The 17,236-nt window shown below is 38.0% G+C and overlaps 1 protein-coding gene across 1 annotated transcript in view; it reads right to left on the bottom strand.

Moving 5' to 3' along the window:
- The window catches only part of LOC122760754 (diacylglycerol kinase beta), a 74,896-nt gene extending 59,498 nt beyond the window's left edge, over window positions 1-15,398 (bottom strand). The window contains exons 1-10 of the mRNA XM_044015925.1: window positions 15,341-15,398; window positions 9,568-9,718; window positions 6,456-6,725; window positions 5,430-5,582; window positions 4,580-4,629; window positions 4,174-4,248; window positions 3,060-3,179; window positions 2,181-2,298; window positions 1,023-1,111; window positions 499-615 (exon numbers count right to left, since the gene is read on the bottom strand). Coding sequence (XP_043871860.1) covers window positions 499-615; window positions 1,023-1,111; window positions 2,181-2,298; window positions 3,060-3,179; window positions 4,174-4,248; window positions 4,580-4,629; window positions 5,430-5,582; window positions 6,456-6,725; window positions 9,568-9,688 — 1,113 coding nt within the window. The 5' untranslated portion in view covers window positions 9,689-9,718; window positions 15,341-15,398. The remainder of the gene's footprint in view (window positions 1-498; window positions 616-1,022; window positions 1,112-2,180; window positions 2,299-3,059; window positions 3,180-4,173; window positions 4,249-4,579; window positions 4,630-5,429; window positions 5,583-6,455; window positions 6,726-9,567; window positions 9,719-15,340) is intronic.
- Window positions 15,399-17,236: the final 1,838 nt, after the last annotated feature.

The raw sequence follows: 17,236 nt of genomic DNA, 5'->3' as shown, positions 1-17,236 counted from the left end.
TCGAGACAGGTTCATTATTTTTAATTATTATGAAAAGAAAGGGGATTTAAACGGACTTTTGTGGTTATTTTTTTAACTTTAACTGTAGATAAATCATATTAAATCAACTTATAAATCTATCAATTTTACAACATTTCAAACATTGAACTTGACCAACTTACACTGCTGATTCTGTGACGTTTGAACGGGAAAACAAACATTTTCTTAACTGCGTGATTCATGGGCAGAGGCCAAACAGGAAGTGACAGCACCATAAATAGCCTTCGACAGGAAGTGATGTCATGTATCAAAACAAAATACTTACTTTTATAGCAGATATTAATGCATGGAAATGAACACAAATCAACATTAACTCATTAAAATGTAGCTTTAAAGGCATTTATAGTAGTAGAAAAGAGACTGTTTTTTATAACGTCTCTTGTCTCATAACGACTTTCATCAGGCAAACAATAAACAAAGGAATTTAGGAATAAGAAACAGAAATGGATAAAGACTCACAGTGATTTGACACCAGACACAGTGCAGCCCCGTCAGACCCTGGTAACACTTGATGCTCCTGTGACAGCGGTCGCATTTGGTCGGAGAGTTTCCCTCGATCCACACGTGCTGCATCGCCTTCAAAACAAGACGGAGACAACAAATAAACCAAAGGAAATAACACAATCATCCACATACACCTTATCAGAGCTTATTTTGTGTCATAAATACGTCTATATTGTGAATAATGTATCATTATCAACGCTTTTATTTTGAAATCCGGTTTTTCCTCAAAGACCGCCCCCCTACTGGCCAAACCAGACACTGCAGTGGACAAAAGTGTTAAGGTTTTAGGGTTGGAATTAGGTTCCAACCCTAAAACCTAAGTTTTCACCTAATCTAAAAGTCTTTGCTCTAATTTTGACTTTACTTTTTTTTAGATTAAACAAAAGAAAATACAAATAAAATCTTCTTTATTGTCTTTTTTTGTTGTGAAAAAGCTTGTGCGTTTATACAGTATATTATATATATACATATATACTTACGTTGGTGTGTCTCCGGGACTTGGCGTACGTGCTGATGCAGGCGGCGATGTCTTTGGACACACAGCGCTCGTGCACCGTGTATTTGCATACTGGAGGTAAACAACAACAACAACGTAAACAACAACAACAACGACAACGAGAGAAGAAAAGACGTCACAACACAAACACAGAGCAGCTTTTTTTATTTCATTACTAACTACCTCCTAAACTTGTCGTCGTTGGTCGTCTTTCATGTGAATGGAATAAAAAATAAAGTTTATCACATTAAATTTCAGCTCTGAGGCAGAACTACGTCAGTAATGAAGTTACTCATGATGAGGATTTATGTCCTTTAAAAGACCACGGTGGTGACATTTAATTAGAAAAACTAGATTTACTCCGAGGTCCGAAATAGACTGAAATTCAAGTCAGACGCAGGAAGTCAATAAAAAACAGAGAAGATGGAAGAAAAAGTTAAAATAAGTTAAAATAAAGTCTAAATTCTGTGGAATTTGAATAACATTCACTATCACATTCCTGTGTTTGCAAATATAAGAAATTCTCAGGTAAAAATTCTTAAATTCAGCTGAATCGAGGAAGAACTTACATGACTGAATTTATTTGCTTGTATTTATTACAGCTTTATTTAATTTGTCCAGTTTTGTCCAGGTTTATCTAGTTTTTCCTCGTTTTAAAGAACATTAGAGTCAGAAAGTGGCCGTAGTTAAATATTCTAGCCAAACTAAATGTGCTCACATTCTGTTGTAAAAAAACAAGACAATTTAAGAATTTAAGAATTTCTACAATGGCTGTTTTTACAGTGTATGGGCTAGATGTGGTATTAACACACGTCCTTTAAGTACGATAGTTTGGCATTAAAAAGAGATCATATCTGGTGCAAATCTTGGGTCAAGTCGAGGGCTGTGGTGCCTGTGAGCAAGGCTGTGTGCTGATCATTTGTAATATAAGTAAAATATTATATATAAACATTTTGTGTGAGTGACAGAGAGAAGTGAATTAAAGCTCTACACTCGCTGCCGTAACATGAAATAATAAACCATGAGAAAACAGTAATAATCTGAATCTGAAGTAGCAGGAGACGGTCTCTGGCGTGTCCTGAGGACAGACAGTGTCCATGCAGCCCAGGAACTACCAAAAAAAGACAGAGTATGGACTCACAGGAGCAGCTGAGGCCCTGCTTGCGGACCCCGAGCAGCATGGTGTGGCAGTAGTTACAGTACGCTGGTTTGTTGAAGTGCTTGAGACGCCACACGTGCTGCCCGTCCTCCTGCTGATTCTGCACAGACGTTTAAAGACAGGACAGATGATGAAAGACAGGAACTCTTCCTCTACACGGACAGTTCTGTTTGTTAATGTGGTTATAGGAAGATGTTTTATGGCAGATCTCGCATGATTGGAAACAAATGAAGCAAATACATGATCGACGCAGGGACAGAAACAAGACAAACACAAAGACAAAGCAACAAAATATGCACAGAAATCAATAATCAATGTCATGTCACGCAAGAGCAAGAATAAAGCAATAAAACAGGGATAAAAAGGACATAAAATGTGTTTTAAGAAGTGATTTAATGGAATCTACTGAATCAGTCATCTCAGGTTAGTTGTTCATCTTAAATGTAGTATGTTGCACATTTATCTCATTGTAAAACACAGTTTTTTAAACTAAGTTTGTGTCACTTTGTAAACCACTCACTCACTCACACACACCAAAGTCCATTGAGAAAATCATGGATTTTACATCACAGCACACGGGAGTTGTTGATCCACTGCTGTTCTGTCAGGAAGCTAACATGGGTTGTTTGATGTGAGTTTACATACATGAGACAAAGCCACCAAACATGGCAGAAGCAGACCAGCAGTTTACAAAGTGACACAAACACAAGAATGTCTAACAGTGATAAAAAAGTGATGAACATATTCTTAAAATAGCACACACTTAAGCTGGCATAGACTTTATTAGATCAAATGTATTTAAAATCAGGCCGAGGACACGACTGCTGGCCCTGAAACAGACACACAGACAGTGAAATGTACCGTATCCATGCCCAGCAGCACCAGTAAAGGGATTGTTGTGAGGCCTCCTCTGATCCACTCCTCCAGTGTGACCGTCCCGTCTCGGTCAAAGTCGATCTCCTCCATCATCTCCTTCAGAATCTGAAGAGACACAGACAGTCTGTGCTGTGGATTCATTACTATTACTATAATAACCTTTATTTAACCAGGAATAACAAACTTCATTGAGATAAGAAATCTAAATTATAAGAAAAAAAAAAAAATATATATATATATATAAATAATATAATAATTCATAAGTTAACATATATATATATATACATATACATATATATATATATATATATATATATATATATATATATATATATATACATACATATAAATACATATAAATATACATAAAAACTACTTTAAATATACAGAGTTTATTTTGTCAACCTGTCAAAAACGTGTGGATACGGGAAACTTGACCGGTTGAGCCGCTTTCCGACAAAATGTTCTTGTAACTTGTATTCAGGCTCAGTTCTGACAAAAAAACAACCACAGAATGTCTTGTTGTGTTTGTGTGTTTTCGTCTGTGGATTTAAATCAGTTTCAGACTGATTACAGGCTGCAGGAGTGCTTTATTATCAACTTACATGTTTGTTTTATGTAGTAATAGTAAAAAAAAAGAAAAAAAGGCAATTCATTACAATTAGACTCTGGATTGGTGTTACAGTTTCAGAGGTTCTATTACCATTAAAATGTATTTATTTCATGTTAAATGTATATACTTTGTTGTTAGTATTTTGTTTTGTTAGACTTTCTTGTGTTATTTTAATTTTTAATACTTTTAATTTTTAATAACAGCAGAGATGTTGAAAAAGTAAAGGTTATTAAAAAAATGTGAATTTTAACATCTATCAATAAACAATATAGAAAACTATTAAGTAATGTTGAAATGCTCTTCCTCTTACACATGTTTTTTCTTGCAGTTTCTGCTGTAAACTGCAGTATCTCTGTGCTTCACTCTCTGCCTGTAAAAGTTTACTCTTGACTGTTTCACATCACATTTGATCACAGCTGACAGGGTCGTGAGTGTGTGCTGCTGCTGCTGCTGCTGCTGCTGCTGCTGCTTGATTTGCTTGCTCACCGGTCGCAGCTCTGTAGAATCCCACTCCAAATACTCGGCCACGTGCACCATCTGGTTGATGATTCGGTCCAGCTCCTGCAGAAACAGACGTAAGTATGAAGAACAAAAAATAAACTCCTCTTTACGAAAAATTTGGTTAGAATTTGAGAAGTCTAATAGAGAAACTAATGATTTAATAATTCAACTTATTCATAGAATGTAAACAGGGTTGACGATGACTTTGCTTCAATTCCTTCTCTTTCTGAAGAAGAAGAAGAGGAAGAACCCATTGTGTTTACGTCACGACTCATCACTAATGATCTCATGGTAACAATGGAGCTGCCTGTGCTGCGTTCAGGTGTCTATTTTTAGATCCGTATGATTATATGTTAAAAGAAGAGACGAGAGCAGAAGGTAGAGAACTCACCGAACTGTCCAGGAAGCCGTTCCCGTCTGTGTCGTAGAGCCGGAACATGACTGCAGAGATCACATGATGACTCAGATACCACTCTTTAACACTTGGTTATAGGGTTAGAATTCACAATATGTACAGAGCTTCACCTTCTGCTAAAACATAGGACAGTTGTCGCTAAGTGGAGATTTAGACTTTGTAAGAAAACATTAGCGATTAAAACTTAAAATACCGTTTGAAAGCTTGTAAATGTCTTATAGCAGTTGTTCTAAACGAGAGGGGAAAAAAATGTGCTTAAAAGTGCTAATATACAGATGAACTGCTAACTCAACACACCAAAGTCCATAGAAAATCAGTGATGTAACTAGCTAAATAAATTGCTAGACAACTAACTAGCTAGCGCTAGCTGGCTAGATGGATCAATCAATAGCTATTTCATGAGAAAATCGTAGATTTAATTAGCTAACTAACTAATGCTAGCTAGCTATAGATATGTTTGTCACTTTGTTAACCACTAACTATGCAAATCAAAATCTAAAGATTTAACTAACTAAATAACCAACTCTGGCTAGCTATAGATGGATATAGATGTTTATGTCACTTTGTTCACCGCTAAAGACACAGACAGACAGACAGACAGACAGAGCAGCAACATTACACATGTAAATGAAATGAAATAAAACTTAAAACCAAAAAATATTATGTAAACATTATAAAACCTGTTTTAATCGGCTAATCTCGATACCGGCTAAACTAGCCTTCTTTTATTGCCTCAAACACTGCTGACATGACAGAAAATGAAAATAGCAATGTTTATTTATTTGTTTCCACAACAGTTGCTCCCCTTTAGTCTCCTGACACTCACACTCCAGCTTGTCCTCGGGCGTCCCCCGCTCCAGCAGAGACAGGTAGCAGACGATGTCCTTGAGAAAGACGACCTGAGGCGACGGCAGCGGGGAACCTTTCTGTGGCGACGGACTCCTGCGCAGCGACAAATGCTTCTCAGAGTGAGTCCTCTCTGTGAGCGCACGACAAACACAACACAGGTCAAGTCCCCTGCACAGCAACCACCACAAATCTGCTCGAATTAAAGGGGGATTAAAGGGGGATTAAAGGTGCAATATGCAACATTCTGCCTCACAAGATGTCAATAAACAAATCATAAATGTGTATTTGTGTCGTAAATGACCTCTGATTTATTACCGAGTACAGACGTTGCATTTGACCAAATACAATAACTTTATTTCAAATGAATTTGTGTAACTGTGGCCCAAAAACAACCATAACCCGCGTGATACTGGTATGTTTTTTTTGTACTTTTATTTTGCCGACTTCTAGTGCGATAACTAATAAATACAACTTGAAGCTCCTCCCCCCTGCTTGTTGCCCCACCCACTTGTAGTCTTGCACCCTCTCCTCATGTGTTTCCCCTCTATAAAATCAAAAACCTCCACAGATGTTTTGACCCAGTTTGGTACCTGCAGGACTAAAAGGTTCCAGGTCCTGACTTCAGGAGCCACTTTTAAGCCATTTTGACACCCATAGCTACTGACAAGAGAATTATGGGAAATGGTACAAGAGATTTCAAACACATTTTAGTGGCCAAATAGGATTTCTAGGCCTTAGCACCAAGATTTTATTCAAATAAACATTAAAAAGTCAAGTAAAATCAGAATTTCAAATTTTAATTTGCTAATTCCTTACTCCTGGTAAAACTGTGGTGTATAAATCATATATTTGTACACATGTAATTGTAATATTTTGTTGTCTATAGCTTCATTATTTTATTTTTTCTTTACATGGATAGACCGTCTATATAAATAAATATGTGTTTGCTGTGGATGTTGGTAGAGAAACATCAGTGTCATGAGAAGAATCATCTCATCCTCACCTGGTGAAAGTTTGGGGGACACTGGTGACCTGGCGGGGACAGAGTTGGGGGTCAGGACGTTGCTGCTGCCGCCGCCCTCTGACATTCTGACCCGGGCGCAGGGCGACCGGTGGGGGCCCCTAGGAGTGTGGCCCCCCGTCCCAGAGCGCTGCGAGGAGGAGCGGGAGGAACAGGGCGAGGTGGTGGCCCCGGAGCCCGCCGTGCTCATGACGCTCGAGTGCTCCGGCGTGTGGCGGCCCATCGCTGACAGGATGCTCTTCCCGTTCATTCCTGGTGAGGGCGACCACGGACCGACAGGAAAGGAAAACAAAAGAGAAAAGATATTTAAGAGCAGAGGTAGATATTTAAGAGCGGAGGTAGATATTTAAGAGCGGAGGTAGATAGAGATATTTAAGAAGGTAGATATTTTAGATATTTTAGTAGATATTTGTAGATATTTAAGATCGGAGGTAGATATTTAAGAACGGAGGTAGATATTTAAGAGCGGTAGATATTTCGATATTTTGAGGTAGATATTTAAGTGAGGTAGATATTTATTTAAGAGCGTAGATATTTAAGAGCTGTAGATATTTAAGAACGGGATATTTAGGCCGGAGGTAGATATTTAAGAGAGGAGGTAGATATTTAAGAGCCGAGGTAGATATTTGGAGGTAGATATTTAAGAGAGTAGATATTTAAGAGCCGGAGGTAGATATTTAAGAGCTAGATATTTAAGAGCGAGGTAGATATTTAAGAGCGGATGTAGATATTTAAGAGCGGAGGTAGATATTTAAGAGCGGATGTAGATATTTAAGAGCGGATGTAGATATTTAAGAGCGGAGGTAGATATTTAAGAACGGAGTTAGATATTTAAGAGCGGAGGTAGATATTTAAGAGCAGAGGTAGACGCCTGGTTGCAAAGTTAACTGTTTTTATGACTTTCCTAATTTGACTGGAGCTATGACTCAATTGTGCCATTTTTTTTTTACCAAATTGTCTTCATGGTTTATCGGAAAAAAAAAAAACTTACTAAGCCCATGGTTCACAAACTGTGATACGAGCTTCCTCTGGTGGTACTTCTAGTTCTATTGTGTATACATGTAATCGGATTGGAGCCGAGGAATTTTGACCGGAGTGCGTAGAATATTAAACAAATTGCAAAATAATGACAGCAATATTATTATTATTAATGTGTGTTCATTTACAGCCAAAAGAGCATGATTGACACACAAAAGGGTCAAATTATTAGGCATGGCATGAAAGAATACACTGTAAAACTTCACAACAAAAGTTCAAATACTGAAAAACAAAAAGCCAAAACAGACAAGAAGCAGGTCAAATAAATTCCACTGTGATAAAATAATACAAAAGCCTTGAGCTTTCCACTGAACCACAAGAAAAAACAAGTCACAAAAGCACAGGAAACAGTGATAAAGCAGCAGTTTACAGCCACAAAGAGCCGTCGCGGCCCTCGTGACTCTGGTACCTGTGATGGGAGCACAGGCCACTTCAGTCTGAATAGAGATTCCTGCGTCAATGGAGCGAACCTCTGTGGTCAGACGATTTCAGGCGGTCAACAAAACAACACCAGTCAAGAAGAAGAAGAAAAGACAATTCTTTATGTTTGTGACAAACAGCAGAACAACCCAGGGTCACGTAACGCACTGTGTGCGTGAGCCTGCTTTTATTTTAGCTCAGAAATCCTCTATTTTGTTCAAAATACCAGCTTCACAAAGATGATGAATAAAATAACACTTTATTATCATGTGATCTGAAATCACCACCAGGTGGCAGCACAGGCTCTGTCTTCACACACTGACGATGCTGCAGACTCCAGACCAAAGGCTTTAACAACAACAATCTTTGCATCAAAAATGATGAAGATAAAGTGAATTTATTTCATAAAGTGTGTCATCTGTCGTCAAGATTATTGATTTAATTTACTTTAGAACAAACACACACACACACACACAGACTTCAGAAATTAGACTTATTTTACTAAAAGTGAACATTTTGCAGTGTAAGCGTTATTAATACGAAACATAAATGAATGTGAATCAGTGTTCGTCTTTGTTTCCTGTGGCCTCTTTTTTACAAACACTGAACCTTCTGAAATAGACTCTCATTCAACAGTCCATCTGTCTGTTCAGCTGCTCTCTGCAGTGAGGACACCGAGTCACAGCCCACGCATGGACGGACGGACAGACGGACGAAGACACACACACTTCTACGACGCCACAAACGCTCTGGTCACTGTGAAATCTGTGCTCCTTTTTTTTCCCCACAAGAGTCAATGTTGATGTGATTAAAGAGATAAACGCGAAGTGACAGCAGATTTCTTTTATTGTCTGTGGTGTAAACGGAGACAGGTCAGTGTTTTTGTGTCTTTGGGGAGGAGCGCTGAGGTGATTCATCATTCATTTTCATTTCAGAATAATTAGCACCAAATTACACGGACCGTCTTTGAAACGTAACGATTTATGACTCAAGGTTCTCGAGCAAAATCGGACAAGACAAGGGGCGGGGCAATATGTGCGAGGGGTTATATGCAGGGGACGGAAGTAGTTGTCAAAATCACACAGAACCGCACAGGAAGACAGAAAGAAATCTCTGACAGAACCAGGCTCAACCACGTGCGGCATCTGCCAAGACAGGTTGGGGTGAAAGGAAAAAATGGGGGACAGAGGACATTGAATCTAAGGGGTTGACCATTTATCGGCCTGGGTGATTATATTAGAAATTTTCATGACCTTTAAAAGGAATTTAAACCAAGTTTTTGATGTTGGAGTTGGTAAAATAAAATAATTTTGACAGAGACTTTCATTGTTAATCGGTTCCAAATATCATTTATCGGTCTCATTAACTTTATTTTATTTTATTATTGTATCGGAATGAAAAACTGATATCTGTCGACCGCTAATTTAAAAATAGTTTCACCATTGTTTTGTTATGTCATGTTGCCGTCAAGATCTCGTATCGACTTCCGAGTCTTCTTGTGATTTTGACAACTTGTAGTCCCACCCCCCGGGCTTGTATCCCCGCCTACATAAAAGTTAAAATAACAATATAATAATAAAATAGTTCTGTCTTCAGTCATGTGAAAAAATAACAATAACAAAAGCAATGGGCGTACCCAGTAAGCTGGTCCCAGCTCGTGATTGGTCGGGGGAGCAGCCGCCCGTCTTGCTCTTGAAGGAGGTGAAGAGGTGCTGACAAAGCTCCTCTGGGATGTCGTTCTCCAGGTACGTGGCCATGAAGAGCTGGAAGCCCTCGTAGTCGATGGGCTGCACGGAGAGGGAGAAGTGACACGATTTAAAACTTGAGAACTTTTACATGAGAATGAAGTTCACGACAAAAACCACAGATGCAGGTAGATTTTTTGATTCACGTCGATTCTGCCCTGAAATGAACGTCTGCAGCTTTGATTTGCTGTGACATGCCGCTTATTGATATGTAATAAAAAAAAAAAATTGAAGCTGGGATCCATAATTTTATCTCTGAAACACATTTTATCCAGTGACAGGCAGAATATCTGGGATTTCCATATTGACACTTAAAAAATAGCATTTTTTGGACAGAAAGACGGGGTCACACCCTGGACACAGAGACAAGCAACATACAAGTACATTTAGAGTGTCCACTTAACCTAATCTGCATGTTTTTGGACTGTGACAGGAAGTTGGACAACCCGTATTGTACATGTATGTAAAATGTCTATGAAGCTAATTCACGATACAATATGATATGTGATACACGGTCCACGATACCAATAATATCACGATACAACGATTCTGTGATAATCAATATATTGCGAGACAATTATATAGCGATACATGACGATATCTGTCAAACTGAAGAAAACAAAAACGTGAGGTCAGGCCAGGTAACTTCCACCCAAGTTTCAGAGGAATCTCGCGTACCACTGGTGGTACACGCACCACAGTTTGAGAACCATGGATAGCATCACAACATGCATTATTTCTTAATTTTATCTTTAAAAAAATCTTAAACAGAACAAGTAAGGACTTCATATTTAATACCAAATTACACAGACCTTCTTAGAAACATACCAGGATTCAAACCGCTGACCTTCGTACTGCTAGGCAACAATGCTACCCACTTACCCGCCGTGTGAACCCATCAGAAAACTAATTAATTTAAAAAAGAAAAAATCATGTCATGTGGGCAGTGAAAATGTTCTTTGTGGACTGAAAGGTCAGTGAAATGTCAGACCAGTCAAATGACCACGAGGAACATCTGTCGAGGGGAAGCACGGAGGAGCTGGATCCACATAACATCCACATATAATCCTGCAGTTTGGAGGCTTCATGAATTAGAAATTAAACGTGTAACACACAAACACATGTTCTAACATCTTCTAACATCCCTGCGTCCCCACACAGACATGTGGTGAGCTCAGCAGTGAGCCGGAGGAGCCGGAGGAGCCGGTGAACCTGTGGCACAGAGACAGAGCGTCTGCAGAGGGTAAAGGTCGGGTTAGGTCATGTTAGTGGACAGAATGTTCATGCAGTCTGTCGACACACACACACACACACACACATCACACAGCATGCAGAGAGAGCCGCCGGGCTGAGGCTTACTTGGCTGAGAACGTCTTGCTTCTGGTTAACAGTTGGAAAAGGAAAGGTGAGGAGACACATGGAAAGAAGGAAGGAAGAAGGAAGGGAGGAAAGAGGGAGTTGGTAGAAGAAGAGAAGGGGTTAGCTGTTTTGTGTGAGTTGAAGCTGATGGTGGTGGTGGTGGTGGTCAGTTGCTGTGTCTACATGATGAATTATTATGTTAATCTATGTTAAACTTCTAAAATACATTTTAAAATTGTATGAAGAAGTCTACGTTCAACTGATCTAAATGCTCTGTTCCACTTCTCCATTAACATCAGGCCTTGACTGCGATATTACTAGAAGTAAAAGTCACATAAGACGACTGAAAGAAAAACATCGTGGTTAGGAGCTGTTACCGGAAACCCGATTTAATATACACATGTGCAAAGTTCCTAAACTTCCTAAAAATAACATAAACACGTGTACAAAATCAGAAGCTCTTATTTTTACTTTAAACCAAAACAACGTGGATTTGATAATATAAATGTTTTAAAAAAGCGTATTGATTTTACATCTGCTAAAAATGTTATATAACATAGCATAAGATTATTTTAAATTGGGTAGGTTTTTTTTTTGCCGACAGGAAATAGTAACTGTCCTCACATGTGCAGAACAAATTTAATTATTTAAATAGCTTAAAGAAGTAAATATTTACTACCATTCATTACCATGGAAATATTTAGCTATTTTTAGACATGGAATAGTGCTTGACATGCTAACAACCAGCTGATAGCTACAGTTGTCATCTGTGACGTAATATGTAAACCAGGAAATGCCTATATCGCCACCTAGAGGCAAACACATCACCTTAATTCAATACTTTGATTTCTTGTTTTGCACTTGTGTACTGGGACAACATGGTGCTAAAGTTGACTAGATTGTTGTAAAGTTGTACATTCGGCCTCCAATACGACCATGTCATACAAATACGTGCTTTAAAGTGATAGTTCGGGTAAAGTAAAGGTAAACAAATAAACACAGAGCAAGAAGAAAAGGCAAAGAGAAGAAGAACACCAACAATAACAACAACAAAGTTTCTGAAGTGCGGTTGTATGAGTTATTGACACAAAATCAGTGCTAACTTTGCTATCGTCATGCTAACACTCACTGAAAACATGGCTGCCACAGGGACATAAAAAGAAAACAAAAAATCCAGCAGCTTTAGTTTAACATATCTTAACAATATGCCCATTACTTTATCTCACTAACGTTTTTAAACCGCTCACTCTCCCACACCGAACTCCATGGAGAAAATCAACGTTTTTAGCTGATGGAGACACAGGAGCTGCTGGTCTCCTGCTGCTTTGTTTGATAAGTTTGAGTCACTGAGGTTAATCTGATCAAAGGGTTTCAAACACCTTAGTCACAAAACAACACATTTCAATGTATTGACGGAGGCAGTGGTAGATCAACAACTCCTCTGTGCCGTGATGTAAAATCGTTGTTTTTTTCAATGGAATTTGGTGTGGGAGTGAATAATAATTTGCAATTTGCGAGAAAAACTTTCCCCGTTTAAAAACGAGACACAGCAGTAAACATATTTTCAAGCTATTGCAGACTTACACTGATGTAGATTTTAGTCGGTGGCTAAAATGTGTCCTGTCTCCACTGAAAGTTCATTGCTGACGATGTCTTTTTTAATTTCTACTCAAACCTGAACCCTAATCAGTCTAACAAATGACACGCTGAAAGACGACTGTATTTGTTTTACATTTGCTCATATCAGTTTTTTGCTGGTAGCAATTTCCTCTTAGGTTTCAAGCAGACCTGGATCCAGTAAATGCACATAAACTAAGCAAACACAATAAGGCTGCTCTACGAACAAACTGAAACCGCCGCCTGTTTCCCTCTCGGGGGAACATTTGGTCTGCACCAAAATAGGACAAAAGTGAAGCCGATCCTCCTCCGTGACCACATGGAAATATGCTGCTCCACGGGCTCAGAGCTGCCGGAACTGATGCCCATCATGTGTGAGAACACACCGTGATGAAGATCCTAACCCCGAACACTCATCATCACTCATCGTCTCTCTCCTCCTCTTCTCCTTATTTGGCCAAATAAAAACATGAGGCTTTAATTGTGCGCGCAAGACTCAGCTTTAGACAAATACACTGAAACACACACACACACACACACACTATGATCATATGATGTAGTACCAGACGACCAAATACATGAGGTGGCCTGGTTTGAAAAGTGAAACCTCGAGGTCGTATATTCGCTCAGTTTGACCGGAAATCTAAGGTAAAAATTGGCCCTAATTCTCACTTGATTTATAACGTCAGTAAAGTCTTTGCTGAGGAGTTAATGGTCTTAATGGGCGCTTTCTTCTCTTCTCCGGTCGAACACAATGTCAATTTTGTAAATAATGTTCCCATTTAAGGGCGAATTATCCGATATTTGACATGAAAAACTGGTCAGATTGTGAATCTCGTGGATTCTTCGTACACAGTCTCTGTTTATGATGATAAAACATGAAAATGGAGTCTTCTCATTTTTATCTATTACCTTAAACAGAGTGCATCTCTAGAGACTCTCACTTCCCCCAGAGTGGAGTGAATTCCCAGCGAGTGTCACAGATTCAATACTGGCCGTCTGTAAATATCTCCCAAGGGAAGACATGACACATTTACAGTACATGCTTCATTTCTTTTTCTTTTTTTAAACAGTTGGATTGATGTGATTAAATTAGATTTTGAATACTATTCAAGTATTCAAGAAGACTCTGATGTTCAGCTGAGTATTGCATTCTGTGACTGTGGAAAAATGATTGGTATATTACAGATATTTCTTCTTTAAAGTTTAAATGGATCATGATTTTGTTTGTGTGACCCTTTTAAGACGAATACAATAATGTGGGTTTTTTTTTTCATTTATTTTTTCCTTTTTTTAACAAAATGACACAAACACAGCCCACTGCACTTAATTTGCACTCTCTGTTTGTGATGAAGTGTGTGACTGAAGGGAAAACCCTGCGTGGGTGTCATTTGCTGCCACCGTCTCATTCATCAAAGAGAATTATAGCATTACTTTTTGTTCAGTGAAGGAAACTCAGCATCACTGCAAAAAAACTGATTTTCATGAAAGTAAAATAAGCCTCATTTCTGGGAAACTGTCTGTAAAAAGAAAACAGAAATCCTGGTAAGCAAGTGTTGCACTAAAATGTGCTAAATAGAGAAGTAAAATTCACAATCACGGATTGGTGTGAGTGCAAATATAACAGGTTCTTCTCTTAAAATCATCTTAATCAAGAAATGGCTCATTTAAAGTCAACATTTTTGACATGACAGAATGTCTTTGCTTGACTTCTTACATTTTGGCCTGTTTTTCCTCATTTTAAGGCAAATTACAGTCTGAAAAGTCAGTTTTTAGTTTTCATTTCATTACTGATTCTTGTTTACAGCTTAACATGCCAATTACTTCTTCACTTTTCATCAAACAGCTTTTTAAAAAAAAGAGGCAAAGACAGTGTCTCAAAGTGTCATGAATAAAATCACCACGGGCGGAGGAAATGGAGGTCGTAGACTTCTTTGGTTACAGAGTCATTAGAAGTATATATATATATATGTATATATATATATGTATATATATATATATACATATATATATACACACACACAGACACAGTCATTGATAAATGGAGGAGGCGGGGCCGTTGTGGTCTCAGAAATCCCACATGGACGTTAATTCTGGTTCCTGTGGCGCCAAATGTCCACCCAGCTGTTCATCATGACATCACTGATACTGAGGATGCAAAGCTATCTATCTATTTATCTATCTATCTATCTATCTATCTATCTATCTATCTATCTATCTATCTGTTAACTGTTTATCTAGCTAAGTAAATTGAGATGCTCCTAGCTATCTAGCTCGCTAAACAGAGGATTTTCTATGTACTTTGGTGAAGGGAGTGAGCAGAAAACTATATAAAATAAAATGTAAAAAAAGCCTAAATATTAACAGCAGGAAAACTAATAATCAAAGTGAAATCACATGATTCAGCAGATTGGTGGCAGATTTAAAATGTATCAATCACATGATTTCCATTAGTTAACGCTGTTTTCTGTATCGATTATATTTGCAGGACACATTTCCACAGAGTCATACTTAGAGCTGATCCGCCGACGTCAGTGTCTTCGTTTGAAAAAGTGTGGCCGAGCGGTGACTCAGCATTTTCTGTGAGTGATATCACACTGAATCAGCGGGATCGATAACGTCACTGTGTACAGTCGTTGTGTGTCAGAGTGCGAGAGTGAGGACATCGACACACACACACACACACACCTGCTCTGGGTTGTATTTGGACAGAATTCCGTCTCCATGGAACTCCTCCAGAACATCCTTCAGCTTCTTGGTGGAGTCTGTGGTAGAAAAATAAAGGAAAATATGTCCGTCTTTAAACCATATTTTCAATTTCTGCACAAAAAAACCCATAGAAAAATCAATTAAATGTGAAATTGAACTAATAATTCATTTATCAAATTCACTAATGATGTTATTAATCGTTAGCTTCTGCCTCGAACTACATGTGAAGACCTTCAAAACAAGAATAAAATAGAGTAGAATTTAATAGAATCTTCATAAATCATCAATGACACATTCAAATAAGTATAAAAATAATATAAAAAGAAAACTGTGAAGCTTCAAGCAGCTAATGTTTTTAAATATAAATCAGATTAATCCATGAACAAAACCAGCCGCAATTGATTGGGTCAATTAATTGTCCCAGTTCTATTTGATTACAGGTCTTTATTAATGACCTGAGAGTGTCTGCTGCCTCCACGTCCTTCATTAAGACCTTCATTGATTGATTGATTGATTGATTGATTGATTGATCAGCTGCTGATACACAAGCCTTTTCCTTCTCTTCTCCTTTCCTTCCATCATCGCTGACACTGGACGTCACATCTTTCACGACCAGCCGCTCACATTAATATGTCACATTTTGGATTACAGTGGAAAAACGGACTCATGAAGGACAGAACACCGGTCAGACTAGACCAGACTAGACCAGACTAGACCAGACCAGACCACAGCAGCAGCAGCAGTTTCGTTTCTCACCTAGATCACACTTTATAATAAGTATTAACATTATTTAATGCTGTTATAAACATTAAATTATACATGTAATTCTACCAATAAAAGGTTTTTCTTTTTTGTTCTTAAAGGTTTTACACCTTCTTTGGCGCTTTCTAATCCTTTGGTAAATTGCTGTGGGAATAATAATAATAACACACAACTCCTTGTATGGACGTCCTGGGGGTGTGTCCGTTTATAGCCAAGGTGATTAATGAAAACTAATATTGGAAAAACATTTGAAGAGTTTAATGAAAAAAGATAACTAACTGAAACTGAGCAGTGTATAAAACTAACCTAAAATTGGAGTGAAAATGTGCTTAGTTTTTTATCTTTGTTGTTTATTCCATACATTAAATAATCCTTTTGGGTTCATATGAAGTGTGTTTATTTTTTCTCTGCTAGCAAATTTTCATAATATTTTTTTTCAATTTGTTATTGTTTACAATGTGGGACATGCTAGTTAAACATAACACTGGTTATGGGGTCTCTCATCTAACTAAACTAAAACAACCATTTACAAACAAATAAAAACTAATACAAACTAGCAAACCCACTCTTAAATCTTAATATGTTGTGTCAAAGTTAAGATTAATTTTATATCGCATATTTTTTATAAACAAAAAACTTGGAGTAGTGATTATTGCGTCACAAAATGGACCGTTATTATTTGATCTATATTACTCATTCTCATAGCCTCTGTATATACGTTTTAACATAGTAATGAAAAAAATATGCCTAAATGCTCTGTGTTCTAAGAGTTAATGATAATCAGACATCAAGACAACTCAGAATGCTGTTAGGATAACAGCATTCTTCCTAAGCTGAAAACAGAGAGCAAACATTGACGCCACTGACTAATGCACCTGCTGGACGAGCCTTGTGGTGTCACAGCATTTGTTAGTCAAACGGGCTTTGAACAGACGGTTTAACTCGTCTGTCCAGGAATCACTCACTCGTGGTCAAAGCCATTATTTCATAGATATGAAGTAAAACACACAACACATTATCATTATTAATATTCACTGGATCAGAGGAGAAAAAAGGAGAAGACGTCAGCCTCCGTAAAGCAATACCCACAAGTCAAGTACATATATAATAATT

Source organism: Solea senegalensis, linkage group LG2, assembly GCF_019176455.1.
Source record: "Solea senegalensis isolate Sse05_10M linkage group LG2, IFAPA_SoseM_1, whole genome shotgun sequence".
Lineage (NCBI taxonomy): Eukaryota > Metazoa > Chordata > Actinopteri > Pleuronectiformes > Soleidae > Solea > Solea senegalensis.
This window is presented reverse-complemented; position numbering and strand designations above follow the sequence as displayed.